The sequence below is a fragment of the Amblyraja radiata genome, chromosome 9 (genome assembly GCF_010909765.2).
Source record: "Amblyraja radiata isolate CabotCenter1 chromosome 9, sAmbRad1.1.pri, whole genome shotgun sequence".
In the NCBI taxonomy this organism is placed as follows: Eukaryota; Metazoa; Chordata; class Chondrichthyes; order Rajiformes; family Rajidae; genus Amblyraja; species Amblyraja radiata.
In genome coordinates, this window is record NC_045964.1 from 3,585,685 (window position 1) to 3,612,133 (window position 26,449).

General features: G+C 45.4%; 1 protein-coding gene across 2 annotated transcripts in view; it reads left to right on the forward strand.

The window, feature by feature from the left end:
* The window catches only part of wdr25 (WD repeat domain 25), a 59,081-nt gene that overhangs the window by 22,972 nt on the left and 9,660 nt on the right, over positions 1 to 26,449 (forward strand). For both annotated transcript variants that reach the window (XM_033026513.1, XM_033026514.1), the window contains 4 exons: positions 18,628 to 18,775; positions 21,383 to 21,513; positions 22,725 to 22,895; positions 24,804 to 24,944. In XM_033026513.1, coding sequence (XP_032882404.1) covers positions 18,628 to 18,775; positions 21,383 to 21,513; positions 22,725 to 22,895; positions 24,804 to 24,944 — 591 coding nt within the window. The remainder of the gene's footprint in view (positions 1 to 18,627; positions 18,776 to 21,382; positions 21,514 to 22,724; positions 22,896 to 24,803; positions 24,945 to 26,449) is intronic.

A 26,449-nucleotide genomic window follows, 5' to 3' on the forward strand; every position in this document is an offset into this window, starting at 1 on the left:
TCGCGTCTCCGGTCGCTCTGCGGCCTACCATCGATGGAGCTGGAGGCCTCCTCGCACTGACCTTGAGCCGATGCCTTGCCTCCCACCACGGCCTGCGGACTTACCATCAAGAGCTCGCAGTCTTGGGAGAGCCTAGTCGGGAGCTCCGACGAACACAGAGGCTCGACCAGCCCCGAGGCGGGGTTCGATCGCCCGGCGCGGGGGAGCTGACATCCCCCCGATGCAGGAGCTGGATCGCCCCGACGTGGAGGGTCCAAAACGCCACCGGCTACGGGAGTGAAGATCATCCCGTCAACTCGAGGCCCCCGCGGGAGAGCTAAGGGAAGAGATTGAACTTTTTTTCGCCTTCCATCACAGTGAGGAATGTGGAGGGGTCACTGTGGTGGATGTTTTTGTTAAAATGTGTTTTGTGTGTTCTGTTGCTTTTTATTTGCATGACTGACTTGGCAAATGAAATTCCTCGTATGTTGCAAAACATACTTGGCTAATAAAATATTCTTGTGGTATGAGCAGAAACGGGCTGTGCATAATTATTGGCTACTGGCAAATGTTGAAGTTGTGGATTTGTGATGTTGCTCAGTTTTTGATATATCTGTACCTCAATTGCATTCAGAATTTATTGACATTGTCATCTAATTAGCCACAAGCATCCAAGCCGTCAGTAGTTCCTGAGGATTGGAGGGTAGCTAATGTAACCCCACTTTTTAAAAATGGAGGGAGAGAGAAAACGGGGAATTACAGACAAGTTAGTCTAACGTCGGTAGTGGGGAAACTGCTAGAGTCAGTTATTAAAGATGGGATAGCAGCACATTTGGAAAGTGGTGAAATCATTGGACAAAGTCAGCATGGATTTATGAAAGGTAAATCATGTCTGACGAATCTTATAGAATTTTTCGAGGATGTAATTAGTAGAGTGGATAAGGGAGAACCAGTGGATGAGTTATATCTAGACTTTCAGAAGGCTTTCGATAAGGTCCCACATAAGAGATTAGTATACAAACTTAAAGCACACGGTATTGGGGGTTCAGTATTGATGTGGATAGAGAGCTGGCTGGCAAACAGGAAGCAAAGAGTAGGAGTAAACTGGTCCTTTTCAGAATGGCAGGCAGTGACTAGTGGGGTACCGCAAGGATCAGTGCTGGGACCCCAGCTATTTACAATATATATTAATGATTTGGACGAGGGAATTGAATACAACATCTCCAAGTTTGCAGATGACACGAAGCTGGGGGGCAGTGTTAGCTGTGAGGAGGATGCTAGGAGGCTGCAAGGTGACTTGGATAGGCTGGGTGAGTGGGCAAATGCATGGCAGATTCAGTATAATGTAGATAAATGTGAGGTTATCTACTTTGGTGGCAAAAACAGGAAAGTAGACTATTATCTAAATGGTGGCCGATTAGGAAAAGGGGTGATGCAACGAGACCTGGGTGTCATAGTACACCAGTCATTGAAAGTAGGCATGCAGGTGCAGCAGGCAGTGAAGAAAGCGAATGGTATGTTAGCATTCATAGCAAAAGGATTTGAGTATAGGAGCAGGGAGGTTCTACTGCAGTTGTACGGGGTCTTGGTGAGATCACACCTGGAGTATTGCGTACAGTTTTGGTCTCCAAATCTGAGGAAAGACATTCTTGCCATAGAGGGAATACAGAGAAGGTTCACCAGACTGATTCCTGGGATGTCAGGACTTTCATATGAAGAAAGACTAGATAGACTTGGCTTGTACTTGCTAGAATTTAGAAGATTGAGGGGGGATCTTATAGAAATTTACAAAATTCTTAAGGGGTTGGACAGGCTAGATGCAGGAAGATTGTTCCCGATGTTGGGGAAGTCCAGGACAAGGGGTCACAGTTTAAGGATAAAGGGGAAATCCTTTAGGACCGAGATGAGAAAAACATTTTTCACACATAGAGTGGTGAATCTCTGAAACTCTCTGCCACAGAAGGTAGGTGAGGCCAGTTTATTGGCTATATTTAAGAGGGAGTTAGATGTGGCCCTTGTGGCTAAAGGGATCAGGGGGTATGGAGAGAAGACAGATACAGGATACTGAGTTGGATGATCAGCCATGATCATATTGAATGGCGGTGCAGGCTCGAAGGGCCGAATGGCCTACTCCTGCACCTATTTTCTATGTTTCTATATTGGGCACCCAATTTTTCCCTTTCGCCTTAGGCATAACAATGAACAGTCAAAGGGCAGACTGAACTCTTTGTTTTTGTACTATTTCTGCTTCATGAGGTTCAGTGGAACAGTCCAAAGGTTTGTGAGTTCATGCGTTTCCCAGTCTGCTATAACGTGTGTTCTCTACAATGTAAATTGGCTGTAATGCGATTGATGAATTAGGAACACTGTTTATATTATACAGGCCTAACTGATTATAAGGTGATTTCAATCGGTAACTTAGAACCATTTAAAAGTTACTTTGGAAATTGGCAAGCAGAAAAAAGTCATCTTTGAAAAAAAAAAACTCTTACCATTTAGCCTCTCCACAGAAATCCGAAACTATTGACTCTTGAGAACACAGTCTTGTCTGTTTCACCGCAGGTCATTGTATTTGATACACGATTGCTTGATGATTCTCCATTAACAATGTAACATACAGCCTTTTGTATCCTTAGCTTGCAGTAACAAAAATAAACTTGTATTATTAAAAAGATTATTCTTTTCAAAAACCTTTGTTTATAGCAAGTCTGCAATTCTGTAACCCTTAACCCATTTATCCCCATTGGGACAATTATTTTTACAATGAGTTTTTCTACAATACAAAGTTTGTTATGAATACAACTATCATATTATAACTGAATACCTGTGTTTAAAATGATCAAAATGGACAAATTGTGGAGTCTCCGCTGTTTTGAGGTAAATTGTGTGAATAGGCAGGTGCATCTTTCTATGATTTATGTTCAGTAAAAGCAACTGTGTTTATTTAAATGCTCCTGGCCCAGTTCACTAAATCATCTCGGGCTGGCACTGTGGTGCAGCGGTAGAGCTGTTGCCTCACCCTCCAGAGACCCAGGTTCGATCCTTACTAAGGGTGCTGTCTGTACGGAGTTTGCACGTTCTTCCTGTGACCACAAGACTTTTCTCCAGGTACTCCGGTTTCCACCCACACTCCAAAGACATACTGGTTTGTAAGTTTACCTTGATCTCATCTACTGTATCCCTTGTTCAAGATGTGGACTCTTATACATCAGCGAGACCAAACCTAGATTGAGTGATAGTTTCGCTGAACGCCTTAGCTCAGTCCGCCTGGATCTACCTGATCTCCCGGTTACCAAACACTTTAATTCTCCTTCCCATTCCTACACAGACCTTTCTGTCCTCGGTCTCCTCCATTGTTAGAGTGAGGCTAATCGCAAATTGGAGGAATAGCATCTCATATTTCGCTTGGGCAGTGGTATGAACATTGATTTCTCCAGCTTCAAGTAACCCTTGCATTTCCTCTCTCTCCATCCTTCCACCACCCAAGTAGCACTAGCTTCTCGTTCTCACAATGGCCTGTTTCCTTTATCATCATTACTTTTTTGCATATCTTTCATTCATTTGTTCTATATCTCTCTACATCACCGTCTACATCTCTCGTTTCCCTTTCCCCTAACTTTATTCTGAAGAAGGGTCTCGACCTGAAACGTAACTTATTCCTTCTCTCCAGAGATGCTGCCTGTCCGGCTGAGTTACTCCAGCATTTCGTGTCTATCTCCGGTTTGTAGGTTAATTGGCTTCAGTAAATTGTCCCGAGAGTGTAGGATAGTGCTAGTGTACGGTGTGATCACTGGTTGGCTCTAGATCGGTGGGCTTAAAGGCCTGTTTCTCTGCTGTATCTCTAAAGTCTAACATCAGGCAGGGTTTGAAGTCCTTTGAAGGTAATTTTGCTTAAGAAAATACTGTGTTTTTACTCTATACATTACTTACAGCTTGTTATGTTTGATAAATTAAAAAAATAAATATGCATAAAGCTCCCTCTTATATTATTGGTTATATTATCCATCTACTTTTTTGGGTTGTAATGTTGACATTCATCTATATTTATTCAATTGTCCAAATGCAAGCAAACAACACTTGATGAGGCACACTCCAGCACTGCGGGTAATTATGCTGTACCCATTGTGACTATTGTTTCCAGAAACATCGTGAGCTATTTTTGTTTTTGTTCCGTTCTATTATTAAAATAACAGAAAATCTGGCTCTATCAGCTAAGGATCTTTTTTTTAAATGAGCTCTCAAGAACCAGTAAAGTTAACTCTTTGATGTATCTTTGTCATATCTATAATATTACTAAAAGTCTCATCTTGACTACTTCCTGTCTACGTTGTAAATAAATTTGAGAAAAAACGCTACCCTATATCGCAATAATTTTTTCACCATCTTACTCACCGCCCTCCTCTCCTCCAACCGCCCCAAGGTTTTTTCCGATCGGTGAAATAATAAAAAAGTTAAGAATGTTAAAAAAATTGTGAGATCAGCAGATTGGTCTTCTCGCCTGTCAGTCACCATGAAGGTAACGCCCCTTCCGGCACCCGCGGAGAATAAAGTCCTGGAGGCGGGGTTGAGTCTGTGAGCTGTGTGCGGGCAGAGAGCAAGTTAAACCGGAAGCCTCTGAATGAAGTCGGAGTGGGACCGGGACCGGGAACACACCCCCCCGGTGTTTGTGGGCTGCTGTTTTCCCCAGAGGGGGCTGCTGTGTTCGCGGGTGGGGGCTGCTATGTTCGTGGGCGGGGGCTGCTGTGTTCGCGGGCGGGAGCTGCTATGTTCGTGGGTGGGGGCTGCTGTGTTCGCAGGCGGGGGCTGCTGTGTTCGTGGGTGGGGGCTGCTGTGTTCGCAGGCGGGGGCTGCTGTGTTCGCAGGCGGGAGCTGCTATGTTCGTGGGCGGGGGCTGCTGTGTTCGCAGGCGGGAGCTGCTATGTTCATGGGCGGGAGCTGCTATGTTCGTGGGCGGGGACTGCTGTGTTCGCGGGTGGGGGCTGCTGTGTTCGTGGGCGGGGGCTGCTGTGTTCGCTGGCAGGGGGGGCGACCACCACCACGAGCCGGGTGCCGATGAGTGCAGCTGGGGCTGGGAGCCACTGAGTGGGACAGGCGCCGGGTCTTGGAGCCGATGAGTGCAGTCGGAGCCGAAGCCGCTGAGCCCACACACCACCCTCCCACATACCCCCCTCCCCTACTCCCACAACCCAACTGCCCCACACACACACCCCCCTCCCCTTCCCCACACATCCCCCCCCTCCTCCACACAACCTCCATCCCCCACACACACACCCTCCCTCACACACCCCCTCCCCCACACCCATCCCTCCCCCCCTCCCACACCCCCCTCCCCCAGCGGTCGGACAGGACGGGGACGGGCCGAGCGGCGGCTGAGACGGAGTGGGCAGAGGGAGGAAGAGTCAGGTTGCAGGGTGGCCGAGCAGTTTGCGCGGAGTTTGAGTAACTCAAACACACACATACACGATGCAAACAGGTCCAATCGTCAAGTCAACGGGATCGAAACCACAGCTAACAATGAATGACCTGTGGAGGAAGGAACTGCAGATACTGCTCTATGGATGGAGGGAAGGCGGAAGTGACTGAGGGTAGGGGAAAGGAGAGGGAGGGAGAGGTGAGGAAGGGATTGGGGGAGGGGAGGAGGAGGGGAAAGATCCTGAGGAGGTGAGGAGGGAGGGTGGGGGGATTGAGGGAGAGGAAGGGGTAGGGAGGGGGAAAGTGGGGGAGGTGAGGAGAGTGGGGGAGGAGGGGGAATAGAGGGAGAGCAGGGTGGGAGTGGGGGAGGTAGGGAGAGGGGAATAGAGGGAGAGGAGGGCACTGGGGGAGGTCAGGAGGGATAGTGGGGGGGATAAGGGAGGTGAGGAGTAGGGGATAGGGAGTGGGTGGGTAGGGTGGGGAGAGGGTTTATGGAGGGAGTGACTGAGGGTAGGGGAAAGGTGAGGGAGGGGAGGAGGAGAGGAAAGAGGGGGAGGGGGTGCTGGGGGATGAGGGAAAATGAGCCGTGTCTGCGCAGTTGGGGGCTATGCGTGAGTGGTGCAATATTGCGTTGGGGGGACGGGTTGCATTGGGGGAACGGGTGAGTGGTGGAATATTGCATTGGGAAATGGGTTGCGTTGGGGGAGCAGGCCTCCCTTGTGACAGGGACCCAACGGGTCCCACTTAGTCTAGTAAGAAAATAAAAAAAGTTTGAACTTTGAAAGTAGTATATGTTTGTCATTATTCAGTTGTCCTCTTTCTGAGGAAGATTTTAAACATCATTTCAGACTATATTCCAACCCAGATCTGGAGAGAAACATGAACCCAGAGGAAGGTGGACTATGAGAAGACATATTCTGCGAGGCGGACTTACGGAACTGCAGATGCGGGAAACTTGGAATAATGCAGAATATTGGAATAACGCAGTGGGTCAGGCAGCATCTGTGGAGGGAATGGAAGGGCAACATTTCAGGTCAGGACCCTTCTTCAGATTGACTGTCTGGAGGGGGGGGGGAACTGGAAGATGTAGGGGCAGGACATTGCTTGGCAAGTGATAGGTGGATAAGGTCATAAGTGATAGGAACAGAATAAGGCCATTCAACCCATCAAGTCTACTCCACCATTCAATCATGGCTGATCTATCGCCCTCCTCATCCCATTCTTCTGCCTACGATAAGATTCAATAAAACTTGAAATTAAAAGTGAAAGCAAAAAGAAAAAGACAAGCGATGTTGTCTGGTTGCCGTGTGCTCAGCCCCTTCACCGGAACAAACGAACAAACAAACGAACAAACGCAGACTTATCTCCATGGCAGAGGATTCTAAACTAGAGTGACCCACCCCCCCCCCCTCACCTCAACACTGGGTCCCCATTTGTTCTCCCACCGTTCCTCATGGCGCCCCCCCCCCCCCTACGCCGGATCATTGTCTTCCCCATCCCCCCCTCACGGTCAACATCCGCTGATCTGCCTTCTCCCCATAACCCCTGATCAAGAATCTGTCTATCTCTGCCTTAAAAATATCCAATGACTTGGCCACCACAGACTTCAGTGGCAAAGAATTCCACAGATTCACCACCCTCTGACAAAAGAAATTCCTCCTCATCTCCTTCCTAAATGAACGTCCTTTAATTCTGAGGCTATGACCTCTAGTCCAAGACTCTCACACTAGTGGAAACATCCACTCTATCCAAGCCTTTCACTATTCTGTACATTTCAATGTACATCCCCCCCTCATTTTTCTAAACTCCAGCGAGTACAAGCCCAGTGTCGAGAAACGGTCGTCATAGGTTAACCTACTCATTCCTGGGATGCAGATGAGGGAGGTTTGATTGGCAGATGGTGGACATTGGTAGAATGTTCTCCAGGGATGCTGCCTGACTCGCTGAGTTACTCCAGCATTTTGCATCCTTTTTGATCACCAGCATCCACAGTTCTTTGTTTCTACCTGTAATGGTGTTTTTTTCAGCTGGCATTAAACATGCAAGGATACTGATTCACTCGGCAAAGGAGAATGGTGCTGGTAATCACAGGCTGGTTATCTTCCCCTTCTTTGTCATGATGCTACAAAAATCGATGAGATCTGCAACCAATGTCCAACACAAGTATGTGTTTGTGTAGCATCCTGCTTCTTGATTAATCTGCGGATGTTGTGACGTTTTGGTTAGGTTTATAAAATAGTATCTAGGGGACTGGGCTATCAATTGAGGTGTCACATTAACAGTCCAGAGATTAAATTATTAACTAATTCTCTTATATCCGGAAGATTCATCCCTTGTTTAAAAAAATAATTCAACCGCTAGTGATTTTAGAAAACTGGTCTTCTACCACTAAACTGCACGGGGTCGGAGATGTAAAAAAGTTTCCATTATCTGTTGTGCTCTGCCCTCCATTCGTTTTATTTGAGCATCATTTAATGAAGATGGTATCAACAGCACTGTACAATTTTATCAGCCTTTTAATGTCGATGTTTCAACGAGCTGTATTCAAATGCAAAATGGAAACAAGTAGGGTTAGAAATTGAATTATATTTACGATATCTTGGGTAAAATAGAACATTATTTTATGAGCAATAGTTTTCTGTCTTCAGGCATGCGATTTCACTGCGGATCTGCTGATTTCCTGTGAGTGTGAGCAGTGAGGGGGTCCCTGTGAGTGGGCAAAGGTGAGGGGTTTTGTGTGTGAGCAGTTAGGGGGTCCCTTGTGAGTGAGCACAGGTAAGGGGAGGTCCCTGTGAGTGTGAGCAGTGAGGGGGATCCCTGTGACTGAGCAAGGGTGGGGGGTTTCCTGTGAGTGTGAGCAGTGAGGGGGACCCTGTGAGTGTGAGCAAATGTAAGGGGGGGTCCCTGTGAGTGTGACTAGTGAGGGGTTCCCTGTGAGTGTGAGTGGGGAAGACCCTGCAAGAAATTAAGAGTAAACAGGCAAGAAAACTGTGTCATTTCAAGGTACAATTATGCCTTATTATTTGCACTGTTTTGATTTTGTATAATTTCGTTAATATGTAATATCTAGGCACGATATACGCATGCAAAATGATGGCTTGTATAATCTACAAGGGCAACATTTATCTTATTATCAACTGAAATGAAGCATGTCAATATTAAGTTCATAAATCCACAAATTATAACATATTGGATGAAGCCATTTGCAAGAGGTGCCTTCAGCAACATTCTCAAGTTAGCATGCTAGTCCAGTTGCTAGTCCAGTAGCGTCTTAACAAATCGAAGAGTACAATATTTGATAATGTTTAGTGTTTAGAGATGCAGCATGGTAACAGGTCCTTTGGCCTACAGAATACATGCTGACCATCGATAACCCGTGCACTAGTTCTAGTTCAATCCAAACGATGTTATCCCAGTTTCTCACCCACTCCCTACATACTGGGGGCAATTTACAGAGGCTGATTAACCTGCAAAGTCACATGTCTTTGGGATGTGTGAGGAAACCCGATGGCCCGGCGGAAACGCACGCAGTCACACTCAGAATGTGCAAACTCCACACAGGCAGCATCCGAGGTCGGGATTGAACCCGGGTCTCTGATCTGAGAGGCAGCGGCTCTACCCATTGATAATGACGTATGGTTTTTGGATTTGGTGTCTTGGGGACAATGGAAAGCTTTTGATGGTTGGTGATGAGTATGCTCGATATTTGTTTGGGTCATCCATGTACGCTTTATTTTCATTTAAGTATATTATTCTGTAACATGCAACTACGGTTTTGTTTAGTACATCAGCACAAATACAACAAAAAACATATTAGTTTGGTCGGTGGGGGCACTGCGAGTCGGCTGCCCTGCCAGCAGCTTGTTTGTTATTTTGACTTTTTGTGTCTAAATGGTAATTTGGGTGTCTCTTGGTGTGTCTTGTGTGGGGGGTTGTGGTGGGGGGAAAGGGGGGTACCGCTTTCGGTTGCCTCCTCCACGGAGAGGAGACTTTTACCATGTTGCCTCCCTCGCGGCCTAACACCATGGATTGGAGCGGCCTTTCCCGGAGTCGGGCCCAAGAGCTCAGCAGCGGGCGCAGTGTGGACTTTTCCATCGCGGAGAGGGCGAACCCTTGCCGGGGGTCGCCGGAGAGGAATGCTCCGATTGCTGGCCTGGTGACTTTGGCATCATGGGCCTGTGGTCTGCGGGGGATCGCCGGAGAAGAGTTCCGACCGCCGGCCTGCGGCCTATAACATCCTGAAGCCGCGGTCTCCGGTAGGAAAGTGACGATTCGGGCGGAGTGTGTTTGACCGTCCCGGCGTCGGAGGTTGATCATCCCGACGAGAGGGCCTGTACATCTGTAGCGGCGTCTACGGAGGGTTCATGGCCTCAACCACGGATCAACAAAGGAGGAAGACTGACTGAAATTTGTTGCCTTCCACCACAGTGAGGAATGCTGTGGTGGATGTTTGTGTTCAATTCTGTTGCGTATTGTGTGTTCTTTTTAAGTGTATCGCTGCTGGCAAATTCATTTCACTGCACCTTCGGGTGCATGTGGCGAATAAAATTGACTTTGGCTTTGACTTTGACTTTTGTTTTAGCAGAAATGCAAACGGAAACTACAATCTCTAAAATGCTCAGTCTTCCAGTAAACACGATTGCTTTATACTGAGTGTGATATAAGTCAGACGTGTGGACACTGTCTGAAGAAGAGGTCTCAACCCGAAACATCACTTATTCCTTCTCTCCAGAGATGCTGCTGCCTGGCCCGCTGAGTTACTCCAGCTTTTTGTGTCTATCTTGGGTACTGTTGGAGACTGAAATTGTTTACATTTTAAAAGACAAAAACCCTTAATTCCTGCCAATGCTGCGTTGGTTAATAAGATTGCCCAGGGAAGAGGACTTTTATTGTCTCTGTAAGAACATGTGTTTCATCAGTGTTTATAATGCTCTTCATCATTCCTTATGTACGTTATTTTGTTGGGTACCTCATCTCACAGCTAGTTAGTTATGTATTTCCTTCAGTGTTGCAAAGGTGACCTCTTGTTAAATTGAAAATGGTGCCTGTAAAGTAAATAATATAATAGTCATAGAGGCATTCAGCACAGAAACTGGCCCTTCAGCCCAGCACTTCCATGCTGACCAATCTTAGCTAGTCCTAGTTGGCCCATATCCCTCTAAACCTTTCCATGTACCTGTCCAAACGGCTTTTAAATGTTAATGTATCTGACTTAACTACTTCTGGTAGTTCATTTCATAAACCCACCACTAAGTATTCTGCGCTTAATGCCGAATAAATTAAGACCTATCTCTACAAAGTGCAGGAAATCACAGCATTCAATTTTTTTTTTAAACTTGTGGACATCACTAATAAGACTGTTTGGTCTGAGAAGATTGTGGTGGTTTGAATCTGGAACTCACACCAGAGATGGGGCTGGAGGCAGGGCCATTTGCTTCTTTAAGACATATCGAGACAAGGCACAGAAGGTTACAGACCAGGTGCTGCTAAATGGGATTGGAATAAACTTGTAATGGCAAGGACTTGGTGAAGTAATGCCCCGTCCCACATAAGAAACCTGAACGGAAACCTCTGGAGACTTTGCGCCCCACCCAAGGTTTCCTTGCGGTTCCCGGAGGTTGCAGGTGGTTGCCAGAGGTTGCAGGTAGTGGAAGCAGGTAGGGAGACTGACAAAAACCTCCGGGAACCGCAGGGAAACCTTGGGTGGGGTGCAAAGTCTCCAGAGGTTTCCGTTCAGGTTTCCTAAGTGGGACAGAGGCATAAAGGGTCTGTTTCTGAGCTGTGTGATTCTCTGACGTGTTTTACAACATGTAGTACTGCAATACAGTTTGATTAAAAGTGCATAAAAACAACCATTGTTATCTTTGGACTACGTAACTATGTAATTGGTACAAAATATCACTGTGTTGAATATATGAATAGCTGGTAAATCAGTCAATGATATGGCTTTCCATTATGAATTGTTGACTTGTCACATTTGTTCATTGCTGTGTATTTTTTAAATTAGCTGAGTACACAATTATCGGCAACAACAAAATAAGGTTCAGATAAATTTGGTTAAGCAAGCAAGGTTCACAATTTGCCATCATTGCAGTGCTGTGAGCCTATGAACGCTGTTTGTTATTATTGTACAAAACTCAGAATGTAGTCCAGCAGCTTTAGAATCTTTGCTTCTCTCGATCTGTACCCTCTCAGAAAACCCCAAGTAACCAGTGACTGTCGAGGTCTTTGATTTTAAATAAGCAAAACAACAAAGTGAGTGCAGATATTTGCAATGTTGAGGTCCTTTTGAACTGATTGATGTTCAGAACCAATTCAGTGCCCTCTTGTGCCAATCAAAAACTGCTCTTGTGTAAACTGAACCTACAATATGACAATTGGTTTGTGCTACCATCAAGTACCCTTCACATCAAGTGAGATTGTCGCCAGAAGTGAAAAGCACACAGTAGCTCAGCTCAGATGATCATTCTATCTCAAAGATTTTCCTTTTGTTAAATTTGTGTATGGCTTTGCAATGAATTTAGATTGGTGATGTGTAATTAATGGTACAGTCATATGATCATCAGAGAAAATCAGTAGAGTTGCTACATTACAGCGCACTCAGCGCCTGAGACCCGGGTTCGATCCTGACTACGGCTGCTTGTCTATATGGAGTTTGTACGTTCTCCCCGTGACCTGCATGGGTTTTCTTAGAGTTCTCCGAGAACTTTGGTTTCCACCGACTCTCCAAAGACGTACAGGTTTGTAGGTTAATTGGCTTGGTATAAATGTAAAAATTGTCCCTAGTGTGTGTAGGATAGTGTCAATGTGCATGGATCTCTGGTCGGTGCGGACACGGGGGGCCGAAGGGCCTGTTTACCCACTCTATCCCTAAACTAAACTAAACTAAAAACTAAATGAACTGAGCTGGTGAGGATGGGCTTCTGCGAGTGGCCACAATGAAAATGTAGTTCTGTCTGTAGTTGAGTTCTAGAGCCAGTTCATGTTCTGTACTTTACATTTGCCAGGTTATTTTAGAATGTGTACGATGTTCACCATACCATGAAGCATATTCCATTCATTCGTCACTTGCTGGTATAGATTGTCACAGGCATTTCACCCTTAATCTTACGCTGAAGGAATTATTAAAAGGTGGTTTACCGTGATCATTTAAGCATCTAATTTTCACATTCTTTCTCCAGGTAGAAAATCCAGGTTGTAAATAAATTTGTTACTGGAGTACAAGCCAAGAGTTGTAATATCCAGCAGTGTTACGACTCCCGAATGCAAGTACTTCAGAGCCACGTAACACAAGTCAAAAACCAGGTTCAGGTTAAAAAAAACAGTTTTAATTATTCATTGGAACACAAAACTCAAACCTGATTTAAACAACCCAGTCAGGGATATGGATAAACCGACAAACAATTTAACAATGCTCCAGCCAGCCACGCCATGGGCCGTCGAACCGGAGATTCCAAAACCTGCCCAAAGAGATACAACCCTGAAACCAAAATACACGAAAACTCTAAGGTCAGCCCTTATCCGTCCCAACTCAATATCTGTTAACAAGGAATGGTGAAAATACACAAAGTTCTATGCCATGTGGTCAGGCTTCCTCGGCCCCCCACCAACAGTCTGCTCATCAGTCAGAGTCTACGACGAAGAGAGGAGAATCCTGGGAAGCTCTGGTATTTATACTTCAGATGAGTCACCCGTCACCTGACGCAGCTTGGCCAATCGGGTACAGGAGCCTTTAACCCCTCGATTCCAGACTCACAGCCACGAGGCCTGTACTTGGGAGAGAAACAGAGAAAGGTTAGTACATAGCATTCACCAGGAGGGGGAAGCGCCTAACAAGCAGAAATTGGATGATATCGGCAGTAATTTCATTCAAGTTATTACACATCAGATATCTACGTTTACAACAGGATCTAGGTTAGTTGGGAAGGTGGGCCAAAGAACGGCAAATGGAATTTAACTCTTGTTGAGTAGATCAGACATACCCACTAATCTGATACAACTGTATTTATTGAGTAACTCATATAATACACTACAGCATGTTGCTTCAACTGTATAGCAGCATTGACGGGTTGCGATGATATGAATAGTGTGGTAGCAGGACTCGCGTAACTTTTTTTCCCTGTTGCCAGCCGGGCAACCTTGGCAGCTTTTTAGGTTGGCTTGCATGACGCGTGCGATAATGTGCTCGGACGAAGTGCGTAGTTACCAGTCGGAATTATGCTCAATGAAGCATACACGTATTATTTCTGCTTCAAATAAAGTCACAAACTAAACATATTCACCAATCAAGACATGATATATCCCACAATGACATGCAGCAAAATTATAATACAGTATCTCAACTCTTTTTACACATTGCAATTAATGCAATTTCTATTATTTCTTTCCACTTCCAAACAAAAATGTGGTTGGATTATTCAACGTATGATCAACTTGTGTCAATAAATCCTGGACCATGATAACATATATGCTTACATAGATACATAGAAAATAGGTGCAGGAGTAGGCCATTCGGCCCTTCGAGCCTGCACCGCCATTCAATATGATCATGGCTGATCATCCAACTCAGTATCCCGTACCTGCCTTCTCTCCATACCCCCTGATCCCTTTAGCCACAAGGGCCACATCTAACTCCCTCTTAAATATAGCCAATGAACTGGCCTCAACTACCCTCTGTGGCAGAGAGTTCCAGAGATTCACCACTCTCTGTGTGAAAAAGTTTCTTCTCATCTCGGTCCTAAAGGATTTCCCCCTTATCCTTAAGCTGTGACCCCTTGTCCTGGACTTCCCCAACATCGGGAACAATCTTCCTGCATCTAGCCTGTCCAACCCCTTAACCATGCTCAAAACGGATTGATGCAAGCATGTTTTCTGTGAAGGGCCGGAAATTACCATGACATGGCCATAGCATGGGTCGTTATTGCTATTGGTACAGAAACTCTCGCTTCCCACATAATTTATCCACAACAAAATAATATAAGTTGCAAGGAATTTTCTAAAGGCATTTTATGATAATAGCTGTTAAAACTGACTATACCCATCTGACAGGTTAAACATTACACTAACTAACAAGGTACACAAAAATGCTGGAGAAACTCAGCGGGTGCAGCAGCATCTATGGAGCGAAGGAAATAGGCAACGTTTCGGGCCGAAACCCTTCTTCAGACTGTGTTTTGTGTACCTTCGATTTTCCAGCATCTGCAGTTCCTTCTTAAACACTAACTAACAAGAGATGGCCAAAGGACATAACTGCAGCAAATGTTCTTTTGGTAATATGTTTAAAGGAGTCAAGACGCCACATTAACGGACATTCAGATTAGATGTATGTGTTGCGAACATCAATGAAGATACAAATTTAAAAAAAATCGTTGATAAACGCTGCTTCTATCATTCCCACTTCAGAATTAACGTTAAAATTTCAACTGAAATATCTCTTGACCAAATCTGTGATGTATATGACTGACTGTAGAAGTAAAACCTGGGGGGGTTGAGAAGGCAATCGGTGCAGAATGGATGGATTGAGGCAGGGGAATTAGTGCATGTTGGTTGGAGTAGGTAAAATTGTGAGGGGAGAGCACGGGGGATGACAGTGATGTTGAATGGGGGGGATCTGTGCAGGATGGATGGGAGAGCAGTGCAGGATGAAGGGGTGGAGGGGGGCGTACAAGAGAAAGAGAGAGAGAGAGAGAGGAAGGGGCAGAGGAGGTGGGAAGGAAGGTCAGCGCTCCTCGGACAACACCGGCATCATCGCTGCAGGCACGGAAATTGCTATTAAAATATGGAGGGGACCGGGGGGACGCGCACGCACACGCGCACGCACACACACACACACACACACACACACACACACACACACACACACACACACACACACACACACCCCTTCGGAGGCTCAATCCAGCGCTAAATGCAGCTCAACTCTGCCTGTCTCGCCTGGTCATGCCTGGACTGATGACATATTTCCTGTAAGTCCAGGCAGGGATAACCTGGCGGGACAGGCAGAGTTGAGCTGGGTTCAGCGCTGCTTCTCTGCGCTGGCTGTGGGCCTGGGGGCACCGCGCCCATCTGACTCCCGACGTCTCTGGCCACCCCCGGGCGTGGGGGGGGGGGCTCTCTGATGGCGACCTCTCAAAACAGGGGGGGACGTGTCCCCCCTGCCGCCCCTGCCTGTCTATCGCCAAGTGCCACCGCCAAAGGGGGAGGCAGTTGGGACCTCCTCGCCACCGCCTCCCCTCCTCCGCCAACCAACATGAAGGTGCGGGGACGAGTGGTGCAGACGCTTCAGACGGCGGAAGGGGGGCTCCCCCTCACTCCCTCCCTCCCTCCTCCCAGCCTCGGTGTGCAGGAGGGTTTGTTTTGAAAGCGCCGTTGGTGGAGTGGCAGGCAGCGGCCGCTAACAGGGCGGGCGGGGTGCGGGAGGACGAGGCAGTGGAGCCGCTGTCGCGGCTGCTGCTGTTCGATGCCCGTCATTCGCTCCGACCCTCCGTCATCACGCACCTAGTATCTTTCCCACGCATTACAGCCATCGCCGACAAAAAACGTCACGTTCCTTTTCTCCAGAGATGCTGCCTGACCCGCTGAGTTACTCCAGTTATTTGTGTCTATCTTCGGTATCAACCAGTATCTGTGTGCCAAGCCGGGCAAAATGACTCGGTGTTTAGGTTGCCCGGCGGCACTTTGGGTGGTCAGTGGCACCCGGGCAACCACTAATTTTGAGCCCTGTCGTAGTTGGCGGAGCTTATGATAACAAAGCATTACATTGGTTAATAAGTAAAGTGACCAATCTACAACTCTGACAAGCGTGAGGTGTTGCACTTTGGTGTATCTGACCAGGGCAGGACTTGCACAGTAAATGGTCGAGCCCTGCAGAGTGTTGGAGAAGAGAGAGATCTGAGAGTACATGTGCATGGTGAAAATGGCCTGAATGTGATGTGTCAGGTGGGCAAGGTGGTGAAGAAGGCATGCTTGCCTTCATTGGGAAGGGTACTGAGTACAAAAATGGGACATCATGATACCGCTGTACAAATCATTGGCGAGACCACACGTGGTGAACTGTGCAGAGGGGGCAAATCAGCTTCGCCAGAATGTTACCTAGGCTTGGAGCTTGAGTTACAGGGATAGGCTGGAATGTTTTTCTTTGAGCACAGGAGGCTGAGGAGTGGCCTTATTGAAGCGCATAAAATCATGACGAGCACGGATAAAGTGAATGTGCACAATCTTTATCCCAGGGTAGAGGATTTTAAAACTAGAGGGCACAGGCTGAGGGTGAGTGACGAGAGATTTAAGAAGGTCCTCAGTGACAATTTCTTCACTCTGAGGGTAGTCCGTATCTGGAATGAGCTGCCAGAGGAAGCTATAGATGCAGATACAATTGCGATTTTCAAAAGACATTTGGACAGATATTTGGATTGGAAGGTTTTAGCCAAATGCAGGTAAATGGCACTGGCCCAGAATGCCAACTTGGTCAGGATGGACAACTTGGGTCAAATGCTATATCCCTTTATGATTCTATGACAGATTGACTCAAACTCTGATTTGATGTGATCATTAATTAAAAGGCAAATTTACATTTCTGAGAGGAACAATATATCTCATAAACATAGAGAACTCAGTTACTCCAGCATTTTGTGTCTATCTTCGGTGTAAACCAGCATCTGCAGCTCCTTCCTACATAATATTTAAAGGTAAATCTAAAGAGTTTTTCTATTTTACAATTTATTCAAGGCAAAATGTTTTAAACATCTGTATTATTGCTGTATTATTGAAACTTAGCTCTTCGTTGAGCAGAAAATGATGTTCATCCATATGCTCAGCTGTGCCAGTTGGTTGAGAATGGCTTTGAAGTGAAAGAGGAACGGTATTTGATAGACTCTGTAGATGCATCGAACCGGTGGTGAGAGAAGGATCTATTTGATCAGCCGTGGCCCTTCCAACCTGAAACATTCTGCAAACTGATATTTTTCTTATTCTCTGCCTTGACTATGATTTCATTCCATACACAGAATAATCTGAATCTGACTCTCTCATTGAATATTATGCCTTTGTGTAACTATGCCTCTGTGGCTGGCACACGCATCGATGGCACTTACATCCGTTGTGATTAAGTGCTTCGAGTGTTTGGTTGTGATGTATATCAACTCTTGCTTTAATAAGGACCCGGACCCACTCCAATTCGCCTATACCACAACAGATTGACAGGGGATACCATCTTGCTGGTTTTCCACTCTGCACTGGATCACTTGAGTAACAGGGACACCTATGTCAGACTGTTGTACATCGACTATATCTTCAACCACACCATTCCCTCAAAACTTATAAGCAGACTCGGGGAAGTGAGTCTCTGCTGGTCCCAATGTAACTGGATCCTTCACTTCCTCATCAGCAGACCTTAATCAGTACAAATTGGAAACAACACTTCCTGCTCATTAACCATCAGTTCCCTGCTCTACTCTCTCCATACCCAAACACAGCAATAGTATCTTTGAAAACAGTAAAGATTCAGTATTACTTTATATAGACACAGAAAGCTGGAGTAATTCAGCGGGACAGGCAGCATCATTGGAGAGAAAGAGCTGGGTGACATTTCGGGTCGAGACCCTTCTTCAGACTGGTCAGGGATAAGGGAAACGAGAGATATAGACGATGATGTAGAGAGATAAAGGACAATTAAAGAAAGATATGCAAAAAAGTAACAATGATAAGGGAATTACAAGCCATTGTTAGCTGTTGTTGGGTGAAAACGAGAAGCTGGTGCGACTTGGGTGGGGGAGGGATAGAGAGAGAGGGAATGCCGGCGTTACACTTGAAGTTAGAGAAATATATATACCAGTGTGCTGTAAGCTGCCCAAGCGTATTACGATAGTAGTTTAGATTTAGAGATACAGTGCAGAAACAGGCCCACCGTCTGCGCCGACCAGTGACCAGCCGTACGCTGCACTATTCTACACACCACGGACAATTTACAATTTTTTTAAAAACCAAAGCCAAATCAACCTACAAACCTGTATGTCTTTGGAGTGTTGGAGGAAACCCATGCTGGGAGACAAGCACCCGTAGTCAGAATCGAACCCAGGTCTCTGGCGCTGTAAAGCATCAATTCTATTGCATCAACTAAAGGAGTTTTTTTTTTTCAGACAATCTGGAGCTATAATTGCAATTACTTCATCAGATTTACATCGATTAGATTTATCTTCATATAAATGCCGTTTCTAATCATCTTGTTTGTCATTGATACAGGTATGGGATGCTGTTGAAACAGGCAGGTGCTTAAAGAGTTACTTGTGCCACTCTGGGGCAGTTCGAGATGCTCAGTGGTCTTCTTGTGGAAGGCACATTCTCAGTGGAGGCTTTGATTCTATGCTCCATCTCACGGACATTGAAACAGGTGCAGCAATGTCACTGTTCTTTTTCTAATTTTCAGCTATTTTTGTGTTAATTTTAGATATGGTTGCAATTAAACAAATTATTACAGTAAGTGTAAGTCGAGAGTGTTTTACTGTCATATGTCCCAGACAGAACAATGACATTCTTACTTGCAGCAGCACAACAGAATATATAAAAATAGTACTGTAAATAATATAATAAACAAGAAAAATGTCAGTGTGTGTGTGTATGTGTATATATCTACACACACATATATATATACACACACACACGTACACACACACACGCACACACACACACACACACACACACACACACACATATATATACATGTGCATGTATGTATGTGTGTGCCTATATATATGTATAGATACACACACACATGCATATCGATAATCAACTGGACCCAGATCCAAAATTAATAATCTTAGGATAATCAGAACATACCACAAAGTTTACGATAAGCCAGAGACACTTTCTTGATTACAGTGAAAAAATTAATACTTAAATTTTGGAAGTTTGAAACTGTTTCTATTTGTGACTTCTGAGATTTATGATTTGCCTGGGTCTGACAGGTTTCATCAGCTTGGGGACTTTCTCAATGTTACTGTGAAGGGGCAGTTCCATTTCAGGGTCATATTCCCACAATTTCCTTCAGGCATGTGGATTATGACATGGACTGTCTTTTTAACAATGGCTAGCCGAGGAAGAGTGTTCTTGGTCACTTGCAGTTCAAGCAACTAATGTTGCCAGCTTTTAAATAAGGTATCAGGAATAAGAAAATATTATTTTTTTTTATTTTTTTCCCCCAGTACATTTTGTTTTGTTTATCTCTACGTATTTGTGTGTATGTGTATGTATGTGAGTGTTGTTTGTCCCCGTTTGGTTCCGACCTGATTCGGGTGGGTTGAAGGTGGGTAAGGGTAAGGGCTTTGAGGGCCGCTTACATACTGTTGCACAATTATCCTTTGAGTGTCACTGTCTGTTATCATTGTATGTATGCAAATTGATGTGAAATTCAAATAAAAAGAAAAAAAAAGAAAAAAAAAACAAGAAAAGATAATGCTGGAAGCAGATAGCCTCTGTAGAGAGAGAATGACTTACTGTTATCAATGCCCTGCCATCAGAACAAAAAAAACAAAGAAATGGTTAAAAAGACACGTGGAATATGAGGTACTGCCTGTTTGTGTCTAGCTTTCTTAATATTGACCAAATTAAAGACACGATAAAATGGAGGCCCCTGCATTCTGTAAGATTTGCTTAACCTTTGTCTGTGGAAAATTACAGGCTGTGAATGGCGCCAGCCAGTCTGAGCCCTAGATTGATATACAGGATGGGAAAAGATCCAGATGTCCTCCTAATAATAAATATGTATGAGGACTTTGCAAAGAAACTTAAATGCATTGCTGCAAAGGAATTGTAAATAGTGTTAATAATGTTGCAAAGTGTTTTTACTGCGGTTTGAGGATTGGCTGAAGTGTGAAGCCTTGTTTAAATTGTTTACATTACCCGGGAGAATGTTGCGTTATTTGATTAATTGACTTACTTCCAGAAGCTTCTGTAGAAATCTTGTCTTGGGACTCTTTGTAAGTTGGTGGGGGACTGTCAATAATACTTTAACGTAATCGATATGTGTGATTGGTTTGTAAGGGGAACCACCCCAATGTAGTTCGGCCCCTCAGGGTTTGTTGACCTAAATAGCTCCCATTTGGATCGGTGTCGATCTTCTGGAAAGGCGCTTGGGACTGCGTGACCTTTTGGTAGTGTCTGCTTGCACGAGGCTGAAGGGCTTGGCCAGGCAGAGACAAGGATCGAACCCGCAGTGGTTTAGGTGTAGTATAGGGGGATTGGTTGTTCGTTCAAAAATAAAGTTTAGTTGTTCCAGTGCTTGACTCAGTGTTTTACTGAACTAGACTAAGGGGGGTAAGGTTTAGGAGCATATTTACAGCCTCAACCTGGCAATGGAGGAGGCTCAGGACAGAAAGGCCTGCATTGGGTAGGAAGGAACTGCAGTTGCTGATTTACACTAAAGATAGACACAAAAAGCTGGAGTAACTCAGCGGGACAGGCAGCATCTCTGGAGATAAGGAATGGGTGACGTTTCAGGTAGTATGGGAAAGGGAAGCGGAATGAAAATGGTTAGCAACCGGGAGATCCCGTAGGCCTTGGTGGACCGAGTTCTAGTGTTCAACAAGATGGTTTCCGAGTGTACACTTGGCCTTGCCAACATACAGGAGCCCACACCGGAAAGACCGGATGCAGTAGATGGAGTTAGAGGAGAAGTACTGTCTAACTTGGAAGGACTGCTTGGGAACCTCTTAGTTACAATTTAAAATGTTTTGAATTGCAAATAATGTGAGGGTGACATAATGGAGAGAACATTGGGAATCGTATTAACTCTGAAACTTTATTACTTTTTACTACCTTTACTACCAGCCTTTAATTAGGCCGAAGGATCTGTATCCGCACTGTATCTCTAAACTAGTAGACTCTCTGGGGCATTGATAGAGAAGTTGTATTATCTGCGGTTTCAAAACAGCAAAACTGGAATGTCAAATCAGACAGATTTGTAAGTAACTTACTTAAAATCTCTCTTTTGTCAACTCAGGTAAACAAATCATCACTGTTCATAATGACTTTCAAATCACCTGCTTGGCATTCAGTCCTACCAATGAAAATGTCTTCTTGTGTGGAGGGTTCAGCTCGACAGTGAAAGCCTGGGACACAAGAAGCTGCAAGGTTTGGTAATACTGTGTCACATAGATATTCTGCTCTGAAGTATGTTGAATCAGCTACACTGGATTTAATTTTTTATCAGAACAGCAATATAAATAAGAAAGGCATTAAGACTTTTCAAGGTGCAATAACAGTTATTTATCACCCAAAATAGTCATAGCTAGCATTTTTCGGAATGTAGAAAGGCCTGCAGATGCTGGTTTATACCAAAGATTGAAACAAAGGAGCAAACAGGGCTGGCCACAAATTACCTCGGGCAAGGTGGTTCCCTGGTGGTCCCCTTGTTGGCCAAGGAAGATGCGAACTCGAGAGATATAATGTGGAGAGCTGAGGAACTGGTTAAACGAATAGGTGGGAGGGGGGAGGTAGAGGAGAGTGAGAGTGGAAGTTACTTAAAATTAGAGAAGTCAACGTTAATGTCAACATTCAACGCTGGGTTGTATGCTAATATTTTTCGGCCTTTCTGCCATGATGAATATAATTCAGTTTGCAATGTTAATTCATTAAAAAAAACAATGATCCCAACCTGAAACATTGTCAGTTCATTCCCACAATGTAAAGCACTTTGCCAACGAGAGTTGTTTTTTAAATGTGTTATATAAATAAATGTGACTTGACATGGCCACAGATGCTGCCTGACCCGTTGAGTTCCTCCAGCACTTTTGTTTTTTTGCTCAAGATTCTAGCACCTGCAGTTTATTTTGTCCCAATGTTAATTAATAGACTAGTTCCTCATCTAGTGCTTTACATTTGGAAATTGGCATTTGATTCAGTTGAGTGTGAGGTGATCCATATTATAACAGCATATCTTTCAAAAATTGTGGTAATTCCATGCAAAGCGAGAGCATTTTACCAAAAGTTATCTTGTGTCTGGGGAAAATAGAAAAAGACATCTTTGTCACAGGGTAGCTAGCACAGTGGCGCAGCGGTAGAGTTGCTGCCTTACAGTGCTGGCAGCTCACGAGACCCAGGTTCGATCCCGACTATGGGTGCTGTCCGTTCCGGAGTTTGTATGTTCTCCCTGTGACCTACATTCTGAAGACGTACAGGTTTGTAGGTTAATTGGCTTGGTATAAGTGTAAATTGTCCCTGGTGTGTGTAGGCTAGTGTTAATGTGCGGGGATCGCTGGCCGGTGCTGTCTCGGTGGGCCGAAGGGCCTGTTTGTGTGCTGTATCTCTAAACAAAACTAAATAGTATTTCTATTGTATTCCAGGTGGTGAATGAATACAGTGCAGGGATACAGCAAACCCTCGACGTTCTCTTTCTTCCAGGAGGAAATGAGTTTCTTACCAGTACAGATGCTGTCAGCAGAGACTCAGCAGATCGCACGATCATCGCCTGGGATTTCCAGACTTCTGCAAAAATATCCAATCAAATATTCCATGTGAGTTTGACAGATAGAGGAAAAAGGAATTGCAGCTGCTGGAGAGACACAAAGGCAGCATAGAAACATAGAAAATAGGTGCAGGAGTAGGCCATTCGGCCCTTCGAGCCTGCACCGCCATTCAATATGATCATGGCTGATCCTATGTAGTATGTAATCCTATGTAAGTAGGATGCCAGCATCTGTGGAGAACATGGATAGGTGACGTTTCACTGAGTGCTGGAGTAACTCAGCAGGTCAGGCAGCATCTCTGGAGAACATGGATAGATGACGTTTCACAGAGTGCTGGAGTAACTCAGTGGGTCAGGCAGCATCTGTGGAGAACATGGATAGGTGATATTTCACAGAGAGCTAGAGTAACTCGGTGGGTCAGGCAGCATCTGTGGAGAACATGGATAGGTGATGTTTCACAAAGTGCTGGAGTAACTCAGTGGGTCAGGCAGCATCTCTGGAGAACATGGATATGTGACGTTTCGGGCCGGGACCCTTCTTAAGTCACAGACTCAGTGCCAGCCATTATAAGTGGACATATTGATCCTGAAGTAGGGTCCTAACCCAAAACATCACCTATCCATATTCTCAGGCATGCTGCCTGACCTGCTGAGTTATTCCAACACTCTGTGTCTTTCCTAAGTTTGACTGATGCATATTTTCAGTTAAGTATTGAGAAAAGTGTCAATTGTGTTCAGTTCAATCACACTGTAAGTATACTTGGAGTTCAGAAAGTGTAATGACCTTTTTAATTGCCTAATAACCGCTTTCTATGTTATAGCAACATTTTTCTCATTTTATTCAGTCTTTTTGTAAACTAAACAATGCAGAGGTTCAGTAATATGTTCTTCTGGTACTACATGGGATCACAGATTCTTACTGGGAGGAAGAGAAGTAACCTGGGTTTTGTCACCAAAATAACATCTCAATGAGAGTAAGTTGTCCAGTCATTGGCTAGATGTTTTACGGAGCTTGCTGTGAAAACAAAAACTCATCATCCTCTTGCTGTAAGTTTCAATACATTGCGTATTTTGCACATTAACTAATAATTAAATACTTGGTCTGTGAACGTCTAGATATCAAAATGCATAACTGCTGCCATTCAATCGAGACTGAGGCAGTGTGAGTAGGCATGATAGCAATTTTAGTTTAGTTTAGAGATACAGGGCCGAAACAGGCCCATCGGCCCACCGGGTCTGCGCCAACCAGCGATCCCCGCACATTAACACTATCCTACACACACTAGGGACATTTTTTACATTTACCAAGCCAATTAACCTACAAACCTGTACGTCTTTTGAGTGTGGGTGGAAACCGAAGATCTCAGAGAAAATTCACGCAGGTCACGGGGAGAACGTACAAACTCCGTACAGACAGCACCTGTGGTCGGCATCGAACCCTGGGTCTGCGGCGCTGCAAGCGCTGTAAGGCAGCAACTCTAACGCTGCGCCACCTGTTGTATAAACAATCCTGCCTCTCCCCTTTACCAGCTTTCTTCCTACCCCCACCCCCCTACAATCAGTCTGAAGAAGGGTCCTGACTCAAGCTGTCACTTATCCATTTTCTTCAGAGATGCTGCCTAACTGCTGAATTACTTCAGCACTTTGTGTCCTTTTGCATTGCAATGATGTATGCTGCCGATTGCATGCTGAAAACATTTAAATTATAAAGTTAGAGTGTCATAGAATCATAACAGGCCCTTCCATAACAAGCCAACATGCCCACGCCGACCAACATGCCCATCTACACTAGTCCCACTTGCCTGAATTTGGCCCATATCCCTCTAAACCTGTCCTATCCGTGTACCTGCAGGAAGTTGTCATTGAGGTTTTTATCTATTTCATTGTTGGAATATTTTGAGGCATCACTGTGTGAAGTTTAGCAGGATTTATCTTCTACCTCCTTTCTTCCCAACAGGAAAGATACACCATCCCATGCATGGCCCTCCATCCCAAAGAACCTGTATTTATTGCTCAAACTAATGGCAACTACATTGTGCTATTTTCTACTCGAAGACCTTACAGGATGAACAAAACAAAACGATATGAAGAGCACAAGGTAATTTTAGTTTGTTTAAGAAGGAACTGCAGATGCTGGAAAATCGAAGACAGACAAAAATGCTGGAGAAACTCAGTGGGTGAGGCAGCATCCATGGAGTGAAGGAAATAGGCACCGTTTCAGGTCGAGACCCTTCTTCAGACAGATGTGAGGATGGGGGGTGGGGGGAAGAAGAAAGGAAGTGGTGGAGACAGTGGGCTGCAGGAGAAGGGGAGGAGAAAGTAGGGACTACCTGAAATTAGAGAAGTCAATGTTGGGGTGCAAACTGCCCAAGCGAAATATGAGGTGCTGCTCCTCCAATTTCCGGTGGTGCTCACTCTGGCCATGGAGGAGGCCCAGGACAGAAAGGTCGGATTTGGAATGGGAGGGGGAGTTGAAGTGCTGAGCCACCAGGAGGTCAGGTTGGTTATTGCGAACCGAGCGGAGGTGTTGGGCGAAGCCATCGCCAAGCTTGGTCTCACCGATGTAGAGCAGCTGACTACTAGAGCAGCGGATGCAATAGATGAGGTTGGAGGGGGTGCAGGTGAACCTCTGCCGCACCTGGAACGACTGCTTGGGTCCTTGGATGGAGTCAAGGGGGGAGGTAAAGCGACAAGTGTAGCATTTCTTGCGGTTGCAAGGGAAAGTGCCAGGAGAGAGCGGGTGGTTTGGGTGGGAAGGGTCGAATTGACCAGGGAGCTACGGAGGTAGCGGTCTCTGCAGAAAGCAGACGGGAGGAGATGGGAAGATGTGGCCAGTGGTGGGATCACGTTGAAGGTGGCGAAAATGTTGGAGGATTATCTGTTGTATGTGACGGCTGGTAGGGTGGAGGGTGAGGACAAGGGGGACTCTGCCCTTGTATCGAGTGGGAGATGGGCAGTGAGAGCAGAGTCACGGGGTATACAAGAGACCCTGGTGAGAGCCTCATCTATAGTAGAAGAGGGGAACCCCCGTTCCTTGAAGAATGAGGACATCTCCGATGCCCTGGTTTGGAATACCTCATCCTGGGTGCAGATGCGGCGTAGACGGAGGAATTGGGAGTTGGGGATGGAGTCCTTACAGGAAGCATGGTGGGAAGACGTGTAGTCCAGATAGCCATGGGAGTCAGTGGGTTTATTGTGGATGTCGGTCAGAAGTCTACCACCTGCGTTGGAGATAGTGAGGTCAAGCAATGGTAGGGAAGTGTCGGAAATGGTCCAGGTGTATTTGAGTGCCGGATGGAAGTTAGTGGTGAAGTGGATGAAGTCAGTGAGTTGTGTGTGGGTGCAGGAGGTAGCACCAATGCAGTCGTCGATGTAGCGGAGGTAGAGTTCGGGGATAGGGCCAGGGTACGTCTCGAATAAAGATCCCTACAAAGAGGCGGGCAAAGCTGGGGCCCATGCGGGTGCCCATGGGTAGCCTTGTATTTGGAGGAAATGGGAAGAGTCAAACAAAAAGTTATTAAGGGTAAGGACCAGCTCCGCTGGGCGGAGGAGAGTATCAGTAGATGGGGATTGGTTGGTTCTGCGGTCGAGGAAGAAACGGAG